General features: G+C 37.8%; 1 protein-coding gene across 1 annotated transcript in view; it reads right to left on the bottom strand.

The window, feature by feature from the left end:
* Positions 1-11118, bottom strand: part of LOC107698879 (myelin expression factor 2-like) — a 19653-nt gene extending 8535 nt beyond the window's left edge. Inside the window, exons 1-6 of the mRNA XM_016500014.1 lie at positions 10958-11118; positions 7869-8047; positions 7382-7434; positions 6786-6793; positions 5525-5618; positions 2926-3117 (exon numbers count right to left, since the gene is read on the bottom strand). Coding sequence (XP_016355500.1) covers positions 2926-3117; positions 5525-5618; positions 6786-6793; positions 7382-7434; positions 7869-8047; positions 10958-11082 — 651 coding nt within the window. The 5' untranslated portion in view covers positions 11083-11118. The remainder of the gene's footprint in view (positions 1-2925; positions 3118-5524; positions 5619-6785; positions 6794-7381; positions 7435-7868; positions 8048-10957) is intronic.
* Between the last annotated feature and the right edge of the window lie 4923 nt (positions 11119-16041).

Consider the following 16041-nt stretch of genomic DNA (forward strand, 5'->3'; position numbering starts at 1 on the left):
TCTGTACAGTAGAGGGCGCCGCTCAAACTAATCACATGAAGAATATGACGCAGGATAAGAAAGTTCAACACTATTCAGCAATAACAAAAATTAAACACAAATGTGTCATTTTTGCTTAGTATGGTTAAATTGGATCATTGAAGGTCAGGTGCAAAAACAGTTAATAAAATGGGATTAAATACATTATTTAACATTTAATCATTGCGGGTTTGTATAATATTCTGAGTTTGCATTTGACTTTTTTTTGAGGAATTTTGAGGAATAATGAATGTGTTTGTGTGCAGGTGAGATGAGTAAACACATGTTCATATTTAGTCTAGAACTACAGTAAGATCACAACGCTCTGCACTTACTCCTGATTTCTGTCACCATGGCAACACCAGAGCTGTCACTCAATACATGGAAACAAAGTAACTGCTGTTACTTATTTGAAAAAGTAACTCAGATATTTCCTTCTAAATTAAAAAGGAATGTGTTACTTTACTAGTTACTTTAAAAAAGTAATCTGATTACGTAACTCACGTTACTTGTAATGCATTACCCCCGACACTGTGTGAATCATAAGATAAAGATGAAGCATAATGAACGTGTGCTGAAGATGACAGCATATCATATTGATGACTGACTCTATCAGGGTTTCTGAAGGCTTTATGAAGGTAAATTTAAGACTTTTTAAAACCTTTTTCGAAACCAAGCAAAGAAAAGAATGAATAAATTTAAGGAAATAAACTGAATGGATTACAATATGCCAATATGTTCTCTAAATGTAAATCTCTTGTATTAGCTACACTTCACAGTTTGAAAATACAGCTTCCAATAGGTTGCCATTACTTATTCATTTTACGAAAAAAAAAAATGAATATCTCTGCTCCAAACCACTAAAATATGGAAGTAACTTTTACTGTACCTTCTGATCACACTGCAAAAAACTGCTGTTCTTCCTCAGTATTTTTGTCTTGTTATCCAGTACAAATGTATAAAGATTCTTACATCATGATCCATTTACTGGAGAAACACAAGGACATTAAATAAGAAATCTTGTTTTCTGAAAAATTTATCAAAATTAAGTGGGTTTATGATTAAAACAAGAACAAATACCTGCCAAAAGGCACAGAAAAATCAACAAGTCAAACAAAAAATTATTTTTTATCCCCCACTGACAGATTATTTGTTCTTGTTTTAAACATAAACTTGATTAATTTTGTTCAATTTCTCAGAAAACAAGACTTCATGTTCATTTTGCATCTCCAGTAAATGTATCTTGATTTAAGGATGTTTAGATATTTGAACTGGAAAACAAGACAAACATACTGAGGAAGAGATTAGATTTATGCAGTGCATGCAACATTTAATGCCACGACATTCTGCTCTGATTTAAGAGCTTTTTAGTAGAGATGCACCGAAATGAAAATTCTAGGCCGAAGCCGAACGAAATGAAACACTGGGCCGAATACCGAACATGGTTTTCCGCGTTCCCAGAAATGTGCTTTTTACTGTCTTGCGTTTCAAATAAAAAATCAATTACAAAACAACAATTTAAAAATATTTACTTAACAATTAAATTTTTTTGAACATTCTAGCAGACATTATACCAACAAAGCACAATTTAACTTAAAATTAATAAGTTGGCAAAATAATATTTTTTGGACATTTTTGAGACCCCCTTCTTGAATCAGGCATGTATTTTTTATTGTACAAATAAAAGCAGCCTTGCTGAGCAGAAGAGACTTTTGAAACATTAGAAAATATAACCGATCCAAGTCTGAACACTATGTGTGAACAACAGTAAAATTACAATAATAACATTTATGAATGTTAATGGGGTTTTTATTTTGTCGGAAACCCGCAGGAAGATCTCAGTGCTTTTTGTTGACAACAGCAGATTTATAAATGAGTCTCATTACGATTTTGGGAAGATGTTTGTCGCACGTATCGCATTGCCACATGCCTTGTAGAAATTCATAAAAAGGGTTTTTATGAACCCTAACCCTAATTTTAAAAAATTTCGAATTTTCGTCGAATTTAAAATAAAAATCCACATTCGAATGCAAAAACGTTGAATTCGAATTTTAGGTGTGCGTCAGGCAGCCTTATCAACCAAACGAGATACAATGACGATGTAAGTGTCGTTGCATTTTAATGTTTTTGTTAGTCTATCCAGTTGAAGCCACTAGATGCGGCGCTGCAAAAAGAGAAAATCAATGCAGAGAAGATGCTGTTTACATCAAAACTGAAACCAAGTTGTTCACACAGAACACATATTTATTGCATTTTCTAGAGGGACATCTATCAGCACTGCACTCGTGTCTCGCACAAGAGCCACATGTTTAGAAAGCCATGTAAAAATAATGCAAGTTCAACTTTTATAAAACACGTCTCGAGACTTGATGGCGGTTTTTCCCCATCCATCCCACTGCATCTCATGTTTTAAATGAAGAAAGTACTCTTTGTGATTGGTTTTCGGTCCTTTGTATTAAACTATACATACATACATGATGCTGTTTTGTTTCGAATTGTTTAAGCAAATTAATTAATTATATATGGTTTATAAACATTTAAACATTATGCACTTTTTTCAAAGATAGTCGTGTTATTTTATTATGCTGTGAAGAAACGTGCATTAGTAATAGTTTGCTCGATGCGCCCTCTTGTGGCCTCAGGAGAGAAGACAAAGGCTTCTTTCCCCCATAACTGAAATTATGCCTTTTAAATTCAAATATAATTTGAATATTTGAGTACAAAATTCGAATTTAGTTTTTCAACCATTTTGACAGCCCTAGTGTTCGGCTGAATAATTTCGGTTGCCAAACATTCGGTGTATCTCGGCCTTATCGGCCTTATTTTGTAAATGTAAGACTTTTCAAGGCCAGCATAAACCCTTCTCTATCAGTCAATAATGAACCGCAGAGACACGTTCAGACTCACGTTGGCCACGAACACGGTGGTGCCGAGCCGTCCGGCCTGCAGCGCGCTGATGATCTCCGGAGGGATGTTGGGGTTGTTGGCGATGGAGGGAGGGATGTTTATCCCGGCTGGAGCTGTGTCTTGCCCTCGGCCCGCTCCGTACATCCGGTCCGATCTCTGCAGGACGCGCCGTGCATGCTCTCCGTCCGGATCCTGAAACAGACCCGCGTCAGGAACCGTCTGCACAAACACACACTGGACAGAACAGCAGGGATGGGTGTATCCATCCTGAAATATCGATCCTGATGCGAGTATCTAAAGCAGTGGTCACCAACCCATCAATCGCGATTGACTGGTAGATCTTTATCACTGTCCCAGTAGATCCTGAAAGTAACAGTAAAATAAGTACAAAAGATGCATTACATCTCTCCATTCTTTGTACTGTATTTTTCTGTTATTTTCAAGAGCTACTGGGACAGTGATTAAGAAAAAGTAGAAAAAGTTTTTGCTTTAAATCCTGAAACTATACAATCGAATTCAAATCAAAAACAACTGTTCGTGCAAAGTGTGTAGCATCTTTGTTTGTATCGTGATGTGTACAATATGCATTGGATTGGATGAATAACCTACATTAGCAAATAATTGTACGACAGACGCAAATGCTGCAAGACAGAACCAATCAATCACAGAGAGACCGTGCATTCAAACAGGGCTGCGCTTCAGAAGAAAGCATTGATGTTTTTGGGAACGGCAGCCCAGAACAATGCTTAGCAGAGGACAGAAAAAACGTCTGTGTGTTTGAGTTATTTCACAGTAAACAAACTGAAATTGTAGCCTACATAGGTTGTGCAATTACAATTACTTAAATACTGAACGTTAAAAGTTCATATTGGTCATGTTCTATTTTGTAATGTTAATATAAACCATACACTGTCAGAATAAAAAGGTTGTATTTTATGCGTGCAACAGCCTGTCACTGGCAGCCCCTAATGAAACCATGAACCATGATTTTACTAAAGTGACTGTAGGTTAACTCTAGTATTTGTAGATTTCCATGGTTACCACTACAGTAAACATATATTAACCACGTGTAAACAAAAATATAACCTAATTAGTTGCAATTAAGGCGTATTGAATGTTAAAATGCATTTCAAGTATAGTATATATTTATTTAATGCCATGTCAGCATCAAAGGCTATTTTCATGGCAAAAACAATTAATAAAAATACAAGTATAACAAATACAATAAAAACCAGCAAACAAACAAACACACAAGTTATATCACACAAGATTTTTTTACATTAAAAATTAGGGGTGGGTGATATAACTAAAAAACTTTATCAACGATATAATGTTTCATATCGCTCGGTATCGATAATTATTGACATTTTTATAACGTTTTTTTTTAAACAAAAAGCAATAGAATTTTTTTTTTTATTTAACCACTGTATTTATAATTAACACAATTTATTGAGACAAACAACAAATATTTTTTGTTTTAACAATCAAACACAATAAAAATTAAACAAATATCTAATTTCTAATGTTTTATATTTTATGCATTGCTTAATCCAAAGAGCCGAAGCACCGATCACACAGACTGCATTTAAAAACATACGAGACGCAGTGGAAAGGAATAAACCTCCATAAATTCATGACGTGTTTTCTAAATGTTTAAACTGTTTTAACTTTGCATGGCTTTCTATACATCTCTTCTGTGAGACGCGAGTGCAGCAGTCATATTTGTCCGTCTAAAAAATGCGCTGAATATGCGTTCTGATGTAGATCAGGGGCGCATTCCCTTCAGAAACAATGTAATCCACTGCGTCTTCAGCGGCTCAGATGTCGGGAGTAAATGACGACTGCTATGTTCATTATTACATCCAACAACAAAACACCTCAATCGTTCAGGAGTCATTCTTGTCTACATCTGCTCTGGCGGTAAAACAATGGCGGACTGATGACAGCTCACTCAGGGCGGAGCTAAGGTAAGACGCCAGTCCAGCTGTGCTGAAACGCTACTGTCAATCAAACTATCGTGGGAGGGGCCTGTCTGTGTGACGTCACATAGACAGGCATCTGAGATCGGCTCAATTTGAGAAAGGGGGAAAACACTTAACCAGATAAAAAAAAAAACACTGGGTGGATTTTTATCATTATAGGCTGGTTGTGTACACATACTGCCAACACACATTTCAGTTCAAACAACTTCTAAAAGTGCATGTAGCATCCTATGACCCCTTTAAGCCCAAAGGGCAATTATTGGTGCAGCATAAAATTTTTAAACATATCAAAACACAAAACAGCAACACAACATTCTGACATCTTACAAATTGAAGTGTGCTGTCTGCGTCACTCATAGCACGTGTCTATATCCTGCGCTATATTGAAATTTTTTTCTATCGATATCGAAGAAGGTGTACCGTCGATAAATAGATACCGTTTTATCACCCAGGCCTAATTAAAATGCATTTAAAAAATAAATATACTTGGGTATCATTACCCATTTTACTCTTAGTATTTAATAATTTAATACATTTCATAATTTAAAGATCAGTTTAGAAGTATCGTATCGTATCGTATCGGTATCCCAACAGAACAGGCAGAATGCTGTGTTCACCTCCTTAATGTTCAGCGGCCGTCCGTTCAGATCGTGTTTGCTCATGACCTCGATGGCTTTCTTCACGAACTCTTCATCTCTGAACTCAACCACGCTGAAAAAACACACACCAGTCAACAGTAAATCTGTGCTGCTTTTAATAGAAAGCAACTTAAGTAGCTTTATTTTACACTTCAGTACTTTTTTTAACGCTTGGAAAAATATAAACAATAATAGTTTCTACATAAATACTTGTTACTGCCACCACATAACTGAAGAAATATTGTTTTCATTTATTTATATTGACTTAGGTTTCAAATATTGCTTTATTTAAATTAATATTTTATTTTGTTCGATTCTCGGAAAAAATATAAATAATGATTTCTTGCTGCTTATAAAACATTTAAGTGCCTTTTTTTGACAATTGATTACTTTTTTTTTAAATGTTAGGGAAAAAGTAATAATAATAAATATTATTATTATTATTATCATCTGTACTTATACTTGACACTGCTGTCAAGACACCTGAAGACATCATTCCATTGTTTTAATTTATTCATATATACTTTATTTAAATAAATATTTAAAATAGTTTATTAATTTTTTCCCATTGCTTGGAAAAATATAACAAACAAAACTAATGTATTATTGCTTATAAAAAATTAAGACATTTTATTTCACAGATGATTACCTTTCGAATGAAAAATATGAATAATAATAATTATTATTATTTGTACTTGAATACTTGAAGACAACATTGCATTGTTTTAATTTATTAATATTTACTTGTATATTTGTATAAATTAATATTTAAAATAGTTGATTCCTTTTTTCAATGCTTGAAAAATATAAATAATAATAATTTCTTACTGTATATTTTTCATGTTTGGGAAATATATAAATAATTAACATTTCTACTTGAATACTTGACATTTCTGACAAGACTCTTGAAGAAATACTTGAAGGCAATATTTCATTGCATTGCATTGATTTAATTCATATTTACTTTACGTAAATATTACTTTATTATTAATAAATTTTTATGACCATTATTTATATATTTTTTTCCAAGCATTGAAAGCGTAATACCTTAATACTGTAAAGTTGATTACTTTTGGAATAATCTAAATAATAATTGCTTATAACACAAATTTAAGTATCTTTATTTCACAACTGATGACCTTTTTAAATGTTTTTACTTGAATCCTTGATACAAGCGACAGTGAAAACATGCTCAGTTTTTGCTGTATAAATGAATCAGGTTTAAGCATATCGTTCTTACCCGCAGCCCTGCAGGAGCGCATCCCAGAAGAACGAGGACGAGACGAGAGAACGACAAGAAAGAGCCTCATCAGAATCACTTCAGCACAAAGAGAAACAGCTGATTGATTGATCATTAGTGCCTCAGAGAGATCGATTACAGCACATGACTCTAAGACTCTGACGAGCTGTTTGGAGCTTTGCATTTGGCTACAGTGAGAAGGAAAGCAAATGAACTCTGGGGCAAATGAAGCTGGATCTTGTTGTTACGGGACGGAGAGACAGAGAGAAGGGAACAGACAGATAGATGGATGGATGAAGGGGTTTAAGGAAAGACACCTGACAGAGACATGACTCTCGTAGGTCGGTTAAATCCAAATCAAAAACACCTAAGCAATCATCAGATGTGAGAGAGACAGATGGACCCCAGCCAAACGGGTCACCACCCATTTAAAAGACATCCGAATAATCATCTTAATAGGCTTTTTCTGTAGCGCTCCACATCAACACACCGTCCCGAGGTCAAAGCTACGACAGTATATCAGCTCTACCGGCCCTGAGCACATGAGAGAGATGCTGCGGAGGCCTTGCAAACCTCACAGAGTCACCAACACTTACCCTTGACTTTCCTTCTCCATCCTTAAAGAGTTCCACGTATGTAACCTCACCAACTACATGAGACATACAAAGGGAAAATACCACAGAGAACAAGGCATTTAAATCACCAGGGGTCTGGTCTCCTTGGGTGCAACGCTAGAAAAGCCCAGTGAAACACACACATACACACACACACACCTGAGACCCGCTCCTCGAAAAGCACCTCGACTGACACCTAGCGCTACATTCATTCCTCTATGCAAGATGCTACAGATACTGTACACACACAGGTAGAAAAATCACTAGGCCACCCACCTGTACAATCCTTCAACACTACAGTGATGACTCATCATGATGACTACAGCAAATACCACCATATATATACACAATATAGATTCACACCAGAACAGATTCAACTCCCCTGTCTGACATTCATGCTGCACGCTCGTCTAGATCGAGACGGATACGAGCTAAAGCTGAGAGAGGGACGGGACACAGCGTGGGTTACCTTTCTCACGCATTAGATCTTTAATTGCCTGCCACTTCATATCATAAGGGATATTGCTAATGAACACGCGGTTCCTCTGGGAGGCCTTCTGGTCCGCCGAGCCGCTGCGGCACTCTTTGTAGGGATGGTAGCGGTGCGACTTTTGGCTCTTCTCTTTGGGCTCTTTGTCCTCGGCGTCGCTGCAAACACACACACACACACACACACACACACACACACACACAAACACAGATATACACACACACAAACAAACACACACAAACACAGATATACACACACACAAACACACACACACGAGAGAGAGAAAATTACACACACACACACAACAAAAAAACCTACTTTAGCAACAACGCTCTAAAATGCATCAGAGCAGCACATTTAAAGGTGAAATATGTCTGAGTTTGTTCTCCAATTCTAAACAACTGCTTTATAACTGATTTGTACTTTTTTTTTTTTTTACTTTGGCCGAAATTATTTGACCTGTAATACTTGTTCTCCATTCCACACATCCAACAAAACAAAACAAAACAACTAAAATATATTGGTTCTGCCAACAATTTAATAATTGAAAAAAAAAAAGAAAAAACATATACACTACCGGTCAAAAGTTTGGGATCAGCAAGACTTGTAATGTGTTTAAAGAAGTCTCTTCTGCTCATCACGGCTGCATTTATTTGATCCAAAATACAGAAAAAAACAGTAATCTCGCAAAATGTTATTACGATATAAAATAATGGTTTCTATTTTAATATCCTTTAAAATATAATTTATTTCTGTGATGCAAAGCTGAATTTCCATCAGCCATTACTCCAGTATAAAGTGTCACATGATCCTTAAGAAATCATTCTAATATGCTGATTTATTATCAGTTGTGCTGCTTCATATTTTTTTGGAAGCTGTGATAGTTTTTTCAGGATTCTTTGATGAATAAAAAGTTAAAAAGAAGAGCATTATTTAAAATATAAATCTTTTCTAACAATATAAATCTTTGCTATCACTTCTTAACAACTTAACACATCCTCGCTGAATAAAAGTTTTAATTTCTTTCAAAACAAGAAAGAATAAAAATGTACTGACCCCAAACTTTTGAACGCTAGTGTATATTGTTAGAAAAGATTTATATTTTAAATAATGCTCTTCTTTTTAACTTTTTATTCATCAAAGAATCCTGAAAAAACTATCACAGCTTCCAAAAAAATATGAAGCAGCACAACTGATAATAAATCAGCATATTATTATGATTTCTGAAGATCATGTGACACTGAAGACTGGAGTAATGATGATGGAAATTCAGCTTTTCATCACAGAAATAAATTATATTTTAAAGGATATTAAAATAGAAACCATTATTTTATATCGTAATAACATTTTGCGAGATTACGATATAAAATAATGGTTTCTATTTTAATATCCTTTAAAATATAATTTATTTCTGTAACTGTGATACATTTTTCAGGATTCTTTGATGAATAAAAAGTTAAAAAGAACAGCATTTATTCAAAATATAAATATTTTCTAACAATATAAATCTTTGCTATCACTTCTTAACAACTTAACACATCCTCGCTGAATAAAAGTTTTAATTTCTTTCAAAACAAGAAAGAATAAAAATGTACTGACCCCAAACTTTTGAACGCTAGTGTATATTGTTAGAAAAGATTTATATTTTAAATAATGCTCTTCTTTTTAACTTTTTATTCATCAAAGAATCCTGAAAAAACTATCACAGCTTCCAAAAAAATATGAAGCAGCACAACTGATAATAAATCAGCATATTATTATGATTTCTGAAGATCATGTGACACTGAAGACTGGAGTAATGATGCTGAAAATACAGCTGCGCATCACAGAAATACATTACAGTTTAACAGATATTCAGATAGAAAAACGCTATTTTGCATCATAATAATATTTCACAATATTAAATTTTTTCCTGTATGTTTGATCAAATAAATGCAGCCTTGATGAGCAGAAGACACTCCTGTAAAAACATTAAAAATCGTTCTGATCCCAAACTTTTGACCGATAGTGTATATATATAAAGCATATATATATATACAAGGGCTGTCAGTTTAACACGTCAACTTCATTAATTAGTTATGAAAAAATAACGCGATTAAAATATTTTAACGCAGTTAACGCACTGGTCCCAGACCTGCACATACTCTTATATTTCATACAGTTGAGTGTTGACAAATATGATGCAAGTATAAACATTCTTTATATATTTTTTAAATCAGTATAATTTTTTTATACATTTTTAAAAACAGAACACTACAAGTATAAACAATTTTCTTTATAAGAATATTTTTATGAACCACAACAAGTACTTTTTTTTAAAATAAAAAATATGTTAAACACCACAAATATAAACTTTTTCTTTATAAGCAGCGCTTTTCTAAAGATGAAAATAGATCACAAGTCAGATTGATGAAAGCCATTCACTTTCTTCATAAGGAACTGATTCACTAAGTAAAATAAAACCCGCTAAAAACAGACCTACTGTGAGCTCTGGGTTTATTATTAATCGATAGCCGTTTTTTCAACTCATTTTTAAATCATGTTTAACGGCGGAATTCCTGTTGAGAAACTACATTTCCCATGATTCAGCAGAGAAATCTCCACCAATTAAAAAACTCAAACCAAACTAGCTCCGCCCACTCATATGAAGTACCGCGTATGCACCTTTGTCCCATTTCCAGATACTTATGTGCTTCAATTTAGAGTTTGTAATGATAAGATCCATCGGGTCGGTTTGGTTCACTCGTTTATTAATCTTTAACGAAAACTAAACGCGGCAGAAGTGGGCGGGGTCTGTTGATCAATGGCAGATGATGGCGCGGTTGCTATGGGTTACCTAACGAACGACAGAAAAATACGCGCTGAGAGGAACGGAGAACTAGAGGAGATGTCTTCAGATAACGTTATACGCATTAGGAACACAAACTGAAGAGAAAGAAAAATAAACGCGTTTCTTTTGTTCTGTCAACGCGCTCCGCTCGCGCACAGGCCTCGCTAACAATACGCGCGTAATAGACGCGAGTCACGCGACACATGCAAGATTTGTGTTTTAAAGGGCTTTCAATTACGTTTTAACGCCGTTGGTGTTCTCCTGCGTCTGCTGGGGCTCCGCTTCTCCCTCGTCATTGGGAGAATCGCCTGTTTCTTCATGTTTGGTGTCAGTGAGGTCCAGCGTCAGCTCCGCGTCCGCCATCACTGTTGCTCCTCTCACGCAGCTATCGCGAGAAAACGCGAGACTACAGTGCGTCACTGGATTGTTTTTCATAACAAACGATGTTTAATGTGTTAAGCCAAAGTCTATTTAGTCTTTGGTTAAGCGCATTTTTTCTGGATTGTTATTATAGCCTACTTATCTGGACACTATTGTATCTCCAGTGACTCCAAAACAATAGGAAATATTTCATCGTGTATTATTTGTAACATTTTTGTTATTTTGTGTAACTGTATGTTTCCGCTGACATTTGTGCATTTAATGAAAAGTATTGATTTGATAGCGATTTTCAGTCTTAAACGCATTTTTGCTGAAATATTATTATACTTATCTGGACAATGTTGCATCTCCAGCAACTCCAAAATAATGAAAAATATTTCACCGTGTAATATTTGTAACATTTTTGTTATTTAGTGGTCTGTAGCTGTACGTTTCCGCTGACATTTAGGCATTCAATTAAAAATTATTGTTTTGATAACATGGAATTTTCACGGAGTTAAGCGCATTTTTGCTGAAATGTTGTAAGTATACTTCTCTGGACAATATTGTACCTCCAGCAATTCCAAAACAATAAAAAAAACATGTCATGTCGTAATATGTTTTTTATTTTGTTCTCTGTGTGTAATGGGGTTAGAGGCCATTTTTTGGCAATGAATGGACCCTTTTCACAAGACTGTGATGATGCATTTCAACACATCGTAACATTTTATATTTTGATTTTTTTTTTTTTTAAATGAATGTACATTTATAACACTATACCTTGTATTATATCACCTTTGCATCAAAGATTCTTTTAGAATCTCCACCCACTACTCCCTAGCAACCCCCTAGCAACCACCCTTGCGCAGCACTCATATGCTCATCATAACATAAAGAAGTTGTATTTTGATATTGAATTGGTGGCACGTTGGGTTAAAGGCGTCGCTGTGCCTTTAAAAGCATGCTGAGCCGCATCAGTTATGCTGGAGCATCATGCATATGCTTTAAGCATAATGTCTAATTGAGTTACATGCTGATGAAACTGATGCACCAGCCCACCTAATCCACAGCAACGTCTCGAGGCAGAACAGCCTGCTGGGAACGTCACATTTCAGGGGAAGACAAATAAACAAGAACAGGTGAGCACAAGAGTACATGCATGAGAACAAAATTAGAGTCAAACCAGCTGAGACTAACAAGTGGTTGCCAAGCTGAGGAGCAGAGAGAGAGAGAGACAGTGTGTTTGCAGGGACACACAGAGCAGCTCAGAAAGCGCAGCAGGGCTGTGAAAGCATTCAGTCGCAGGTGTCTCTCACTCCATCAGCCTCTTTTATCAGCAGCAGTCAAGCCGAGCTTGTGGAGCTCCTGCTGGCTGTGTGCAGGGCTCGACCAGCTCTTCTGCAGTGATGAGGGGTACGACAGCATGCGCAGGAATAGCAGACTGACCGCCTACAACAGCTCTGACAGAATGAGGCCAAAATGAAGGTGAGATGCATTTTGATTTCAGCTCAGATGCATGTCGTTCTTCAGCCACCTGCTGCTCATCCACACCCACCCGCCTCTCTCAAACAGTCCCCCGCTGCATGCAGCATGCATCACCGCTCGAGTCGCAGCTGGAAAGAAAGCAACAGGTCCTGGTGTGTTCGCTGCATGCGCTGACTCAAGTGCACGCTCCGATTAAAGATGTCGCCTATGTGCTGTGATCTCTGACTCTGCAAAAGAGATGGCTCCTGAGACTCCTCAAGTACAAATGTTTGCTGCAGGGAGTGCATTTGTCTTCGCTTTACTGCAACTCTGTGCTGCTGAGAAATCGTATCACCTACCGGCGCATGCTGTTGGTTACTAATAAAGAGTCAAGGGCTGCATGCACAAACCGCAAGGCTTCATCTTTCATCCCACCTGTTTACTTGAAGATATAAGCGAGGGCATTTGCATTAATGACTCACCATGATGGCTCTCTAACCCTAACCTTTAGAAATTCAAACAAAATATCAAAAGAATGCAATTCAATGGAGAAGAAGACTCCCTTCGTGATTCAATTCGCCGTGCATTCATTCGCTGTATCCTGCGTTCACACCTATCCTGTCTGTTGCATAACACTGGCCATATTTTAATGCACATCACCGATTAAAGACTCCAGGCAAGTTTGCATGCTCCACAGAGTGTACGTCTATTCAAAATGTTTGTCCCGTTATTCTCATGCAAGCTAATTCTGCAGTAATTTAATGAAGTGCTTGTTGTCTGATTGATTCCATAGAGCATCTCCTACCTTCACAGGCGTCCATCTATCCACGCTGATCGCCAACGTACCGACGCATGCAGGATGACGGGGCTCGCCTGGGAACATGTGTAGCGTTCACTATAACCACAGCCTGACTGCCATGAGCGGGAGTGACTTCATGGCCTATTCTCTGAGTCTGGAGCAGAAGACGGCGTTTGCGTTCGTTGGGATGTTGCTGGTGTTTCTCGGGCTGTTGATCGTCAGGTGTTTCCGGATCCTGCTGGACCCCTACAGTAGCATGCCATCCTCCAGCTGGGGCGACGGACTGGAGGGCCTGGAAAAAGGGACGTTTGAATACGCTCTTACCTGAGACCACGTTCCCAAAGACGCCAGACCCCCAGTCCATGGCTTCATTCTAGAGCCCCCTGAATCATATAAAGCCTTTGCACCGTATGGGGGCATGCACACAGGATGCATTCGAGATGCAAAACGTTTTAACTTGGGACTATTTTTAACTTGATACACCTTCTTAGAAATAGGTTTGGTGATGCAATGGCCAAAGACAGTCTATTTGATGCATGCACATACCAATAGGGTTGCAAAGGGGTGGAAAATTTCAGAAATTTTCCAGAAATTCTGGAAGCTTTCCGGGATCTTTTGGAAAGTTTTACAGAAATGTTCCACCCCTTTGCAATCCTATACACTGGTCAACAACATAGCAGCAATGGATCACAAGAACGAGTCCCGTGTGAACGCCCCCAAAGGGTGCGAGAATTCATCCAAACGACACACACTGTGAAGCATGGCCTGCTGTTACGACATCAAACTAAGAAAGACGTCGATTTTTGGAATATGATGTCACACCATTTAGCCACTGGGCATCTCAGGGAAGAGTAGAGAAAGACTTGAACTAAAAGAAACAAGATGGCACACGTGCAAGACAATGCCAGGATGTAAACAGGGTAATTTGGCCCTTTCATTCATGATGTCCGTCTAGCTTCCACCCCGTTTAGTAATGAAGTACGAGGACTGCATGCTTGCAATGCACCAGGCAAACATTCACATACTTGAGTAGCCTACGTTTCCGGCCTAGCTCTCCTGTTTACCGTCGTCTGGGTTCTTGAGGCCAATCGGACTAAAATAACCTGCTGTTTTTTGAGAAGTGTGAAGCTGTGAAGTCTTAACATCTCTGTAGACCTGTGTCTGTTTTTCTAGCAAATATTAGCAATCAGTTTCTCTTCACTTACTGCCTATGAAAACATCTGCACACAAACTGCAGAGACTCTGCAGGACATTGAGAGTGAAGATTTTTGAATGTCACGTCTGAAAGTGTGACACATCCTGCCACCTCCGTGTTTGTTTGTTTGTTTGAGTGACAGAGGAAGGGTGTGTCACCATGACAACAGCAGAAAGATGGGAGCTGGATGCGAGTGATGCACCAATGAAAGCGTAGCTCATCTCCAGTGTTCTAGTGCTGTAAATCTGCCTTACTGGATTTCCGTGCCTTCATTTAGCGACGGTAGCGTATCTCTCACAGGACGATCTGTGTTTGTGTGCATCCGTGTGTGTGTGTGTGTGGTGGGTTCATGTGATGATGAAGATGATGAAGACCCCTGTGACCACTTTGTGTTTCTCTGATGCTGAGGAGGGCAGAATGTCCCTCGCCGCGATGGTCTGTGTTCATCTGCTGGAATAAAACAGATGTGGACCTTTTCCTTGTGCTGCCCGTTCCTTTCCTACAACATCAAAATTAATTCTATTTACTTTCCAAATTCATCGTGCACGTCTTACTGATTAATCAGTGCATGCATTCATTGTTTTGCAGTGATGCATCAATCATTTTATGCTGATTAACATTTAAAGTAAAGGTTACAGCAATAACATCAAATAAGGACTAGCTGAAAAATAGATGAACAATGCATCACCTTTGGGATGCTCTGGTCGTTCCTCCTCAAAAGTGTGTCGCTAGCGTTTCAAAATCCACTTTTGCAAGCACTGCAAAATCCACTGCAATCTCGCATTCAGATCTGCATTCACACCCCCACTTTTTTTTCCAGTTGCACTCAGAAAGGCATTTTAATATGCAAGTAAAATGATTGTAAATGCTCTTTTATATGGTCTGTAAAGCAAACAACAATCAGTAGTTTGTGGCTCTTTCTCAGAAACAGCACATCTGAGAAAACAGCAGCGCTGACGTGTCAAACATTCACAGTAAATCGGACTACACATGCTGCAGGATTTAAGTCTGGATTCAGTCAATATCAGTGCGAGACGCATCCGCATCATTCTCAGCCTGAATGAGATGGTCTGTAACCATAGTGACCGCTTTATGCCGGTGTCTGTGTCCATAGTAACTGACCACTGGCTGTGTCTGTAACCATAGCAATGGCTGCTTATAATCATATAGATGGGTGACTGCTTCCAGACAGTTGGCTAATAACAGCGACTCTTTTGGCACACACACACACACACAGATGGAGAAGCGCTGCGCCTCAGCACGAACCAAACTGATAACATTATGTCTTTTTACCGGAGGCGTGCTGGGGGATTCGTGAAGGGCAGAAAAAGCAAAACACTCAATTGATGTCGACTGTGAGGGAGTCAAACCTGATTAGCATCACATAATCGGCCTGAGAATCACATCCCGAATGCGGCGCGGCTCAAGGTCAGAGGTCAAGCGGCCACGCCCACATCACCTCCAGCCAATCAGAGGAGCGACGGAGAACAACATCACTCTCGTT

This window comes from Sinocyclocheilus anshuiensis, unplaced genomic scaffold (assembly GCF_001515605.1).
Source record: "Sinocyclocheilus anshuiensis isolate Anshui unplaced genomic scaffold, SAMN03320099.WGS_v1.1 scaffold146, whole genome shotgun sequence".
Lineage (NCBI taxonomy): Eukaryota > Metazoa > Chordata > Actinopteri > Cypriniformes > Cyprinidae > Sinocyclocheilus > Sinocyclocheilus anshuiensis.